General features: G+C 40.6%; 1 protein-coding gene across 1 annotated transcript in view; it reads right to left on the reverse strand.

Moving 5' to 3' along the window:
* Positions 1-4,103, reverse strand: part of LOC103900948 (TBC1 domain family member 4) — a 59,655-nt gene that overhangs the window by 40,000 nt on the left and 15,552 nt on the right. Inside the window, exons 2-3 of the mRNA XM_019472690.1 lie at positions 1,733-2,335; positions 274-363 (exon numbers count right to left, since the gene is read on the reverse strand). Coding sequence (XP_019328235.1) covers positions 274-363; positions 1,733-2,335 — 693 coding nt within the window. The remainder of the gene's footprint in view (positions 1-273; positions 364-1,732; positions 2,336-4,103) is intronic.

Consider the following 4,103-nt stretch of genomic DNA (forward strand, 5'->3'; position numbering starts at 1 on the left):
CCAAAAAACCCCCCCCCCCCCCCCTTTTTTTTTTAATTAAGGAGCCAATGGGGTAAAAGAGCAATTTTACTTTTATCATGGTAATTTAGATAGGATAAACTGTTTAAAAAATGGCCTTTGAGACCGAAAAAAGGAAAATAGCACAGAATGCTGAAAAAGAATTCTACATTTCTTTTTTTCTGCTGCCTATAGACCAGCAAGGCAACCCAGCTGAAGAACAAATAAATTCCTTTTCTTCTGATGATCTACATGTTGCTTCTTATTAATGCTTACCTGAGAACATGAGGAGATATCTTTAAAATTCTTCTCAAGCACAACAGATTTGGTGTCCGGACTGATGAGGTTAACTTCAAACCTTCCAACCTGTGGGGGAAGGGGAGAAAAATAAGTCTAGTTTATGACTGTCTTGGAGGCACAACATTAACAGCAACAAAAATGTCACAATCTAGCCCTTTCTTGTTCACATAGAGTCCCTTCAGCACAACAGCTTACTCAGCAGGAACAAGGGTGCCATAATTCAGCCTATGTTGAGTAAGAATATTTCAGCAAGAACAATACACTCAGTTGAATAGGAAAAAGACTTGGAAAGAAGACAGCTTTTTTCTTCCCCCCTCCCTTTTCTTTTCGAGTTATTTTGGTCCAAAGATCACATGTTTGACAGGCAATACTATAACCTTTAGTAAACAATGTGGCTAAATTAAAAGCTGCAATAAAAAACAGAATTTGTGGATTTATTATTTTTTCTAAACTACACCACAGATCAGCTGAGAGACTGTTGATCTTAAGGTGATACTTTTTGGTTTTGTCATAATTCCGGATGAGAAAGAGTAGGTTCTGCAGCAAGTTATCTTTTAGCTTTCCCAAACTGCTTCCCAAGCGTATGGAACTTATTCCATAGAGCTTGGAGAGTTTCTCAGCTAAATCCCTTTCATTACTAGTGATAGCTGTGGCTTTCTAAAGGGCAATGCATTCTCACTTCAGCTAGCGTTTGCCCAAGAGAATAAAAGGCAAGAATGATCTTTAAAGCAAATGGAAAGACAAAACCCAGGCATTTAGCCCCCTGTTATTTTAAGGTCCAAAGATCTTTCCTTTTATGGGTCACCTCCTTTAAGTGTCCTTTTGTTTTCTCAATACAAGCTCTGAGGATGTCAAATGCACTTCAGGCAAGAGAAGAAATAACTGTGAGGTCTGAAGGAAGAAGCCTTCAGTGCAGAGACATTTGAGTAGTCATCTGCGAAAGACAAGCTGAACATCAGTACAAGTTATCATAAAGGGGCTGGCTCAAACGTAAGGCTGTTAAAGCCTCATGTGAAGTTGTGAGCTTTTTAATTGCACAAAAAAGAGGATTTGTTCACACAGAAGTCTTCATCGATTCTCTTTTTGAAAGAATACTCATGCTTTTCAGCTACATCTTAGGTCTCACCAATACAGACGAACCAGAACTGCATGTAAAATAATTACTTCCCTAGAAACTCTGTTCCTGTAAGTAATTACTCCATAAGTAATTCCTCTTTCTTAAAATTTACCTGAGCTCATGAGTTGAGCTGACTTCCTTAAGAAAATTCAGCTACTTGTGTTCCAATCATTTATGAACATACATAAATATTTACGACAAATCATGAAACCACACTGGATCCATACTACTTATCTTGCAAAACTTGTCTCAGCTTCAAACTGCACAGGGGAAGATACGGTGCAAAACCAACATGAAATTGCGCATCCTAGCACACACCTGGAACAACATTGTCCTGTTCTTCTCAGAATCGGAGGGCTGAACATGACTGGGTGCACTTGCATGTCTTCTGCGTGGCTGTATTTTCAGGTTTGTGTCATGAACCCTTCTTTGCATAACTGCAGTGACACTGCTGCACCGGGAGCGAAACTCTTGCTGCTCATCAAAGCCAGAGTCCTCTAAAATTCGCTCTGGAAAGGAGCCACGAGTGCTGGCCAGGTTGGTCAAGTTGGTCTGGCTGCCGATTGTAAACATCGCAGTATGCCCTGTGGTGTTATTTGGGCTGTCCAGCTCCTCAAACGGGCTATCCAATGGAGAAGCTGGCACATTTCCTTCACACAGGGGTAAGTCCAAACTTGACTCGTTATTCCGCTGCTCATTTAATAGTTTCAGGCGCTGGCGCTCATGAAGGCTGAATTTCTCAATGCAATCATCAATTAGTGTGGAGGGAGCTTTCTTGTGTGCCACCGTCACCTTTCCACAGTACAAGACCTCAAATTTTTGAGAGTCATAGAAGGCATCTTCACTATCCTTACTTGGTTTGGCATCTTCTTTCAGTGCTGCTTTGGAGACTTGTCTTATGCTGCTGATGACATCAGGAACCTAAGGGACAGTTTGAAAGGTCTGTTTAGTAGCCACAAATGAGATAGCAGAGACAGTGATACGTCAAACATATGTTAATGTAAATATTTACACAAGTTATTTCTTCAGTAGAGTGCCACTAGCTTCTTGGCTGACAATATAAAATTAGTAAATTCTAAATTCTGTATAGACAATTCATACAGTGGAAGCACAGCAAATAATTTCTCAATTTTTTACTGGAACCTGTTTCAGAACATAAGGTTTTAAATTACCAGCAGATCTACTGAAAAATGTTCACATCTTTTTTTTTTATTTTCTTCCTTTTTTTTTTTTAACTGAGACTGCCTTCTCTTTTCTGTAGCCCTTTTCCCACATCAGCGTCTCTTGCTGATGTATTTTGCATAAGGCCATCACTCTTTCTTTGTTTTTACTTTGCAGAGCCAGATACTCCATTCTTAGGACAGTTGTGGAAACAGTTCTGTGAATGAAAAAGAGACCAGCAATCCCCATCAGTTTCAACTGACAGTTTTGGAATACAGGCAGCAAGCGTATGGAAATTTTACCAAAGTACCACGTACAATTGCATTAGCTCTCATTTATTATCTACTACAAAAACCTCACCCCATCCATCCTATGACATAGCTTACTTTAAGGTCACACTTCCCTGCCACAATTAAGAAGCACACCCAAAGCTCTCTTCTCCTCTGTCATTCTTACCTACAGATTCCTACTATACCCTGTAAGGCCAAGCTGCATATCTCCAGTAGAAACTATCGATTTCAGCCCTGTGTCACCCAGTCTTTTAAGGCTACCTGGTTCTTCCCCCATTTTATCCCAACCACCTTGGGAGGATGTCTGCCTTCAGTATCAGCATGTTTAATACGCAAGTTCCTTTTTCATTTTGCCTTCGCTAAAGAAAACAAGGACTCGTCCAACTCTACTGACTGCAGATCAGAGTGGTTCTAGTTGCTCTTTTGACAGTAGCTACCTCTGCGTAACCAAACCTCTTTCTCACCAGGTCTCATCTTCTCTGGAAGGATAATGAATGGCATCACGTTACATGCATTGGGGAAGTTACAAGTGACAATGAGATCAAGAGAGGATATCGATCTGATTTTCTTCACAAGAGAAATGGGTTCTCAACACTCACCTAATCCAATGCAATCAATCAACAGCTTTTGTATTCCATACAGCTTCCCACCATATCTATAATATTTGATAATATGTTTCAAAGTATTTTTTCTACTAAAAAAAAAGGTAACTCTGAAGTCATACCTTAGTAAATAATCTATGCTCCCTACAGTATCTCTCTCTTTCAGTCACATGATACCAGTTGAAACTTGCTAATGAGGCAGTAATCTCCTACGACAATACTTTTGCAAGTCACAGTGGAAAATTACTTTGTCTTAATCCCCGTCTCCCATTACACACTCCTCCTCCATTGGGCATTCAACACAAATCTGCTTCCAGTTCATTTATTGTAAAATGAAGTTCAGTTACCCTAAGATCTACTGACTGTTTGGCTTTCATCCCTATAGATGTCATCATCATCTCAGGTTTTCAGTGAGGCCAACTGTGTTCAGTTTTGGGCCCCTCACTACAAGGAGGACATTGAGGTGTTAGAGCATATCCAGAGAAGGGCAACGAGGCTGGTGAGGGGTCTGGAGAACAAGTCTTATGAGGAGCGGCTGAGGGAACTGGGGTTGTTTAGCCTGGAGAAAAGGAGGCTGAGGGGAGACCTCATCGCTCTCTACAACTACCTGAAAGGAGGTTGTAGCGAGGTGGGTGT

This window comes from Aptenodytes forsteri, unplaced genomic scaffold, assembly GCF_000699145.1.
Source record: "Aptenodytes forsteri isolate BGI_AS27 unplaced genomic scaffold, ASM69914v1 Scaffold51, whole genome shotgun sequence".
Classification (NCBI taxonomy): domain Eukaryota; kingdom Metazoa; phylum Chordata; class Aves; order Sphenisciformes; family Spheniscidae; genus Aptenodytes; species Aptenodytes forsteri.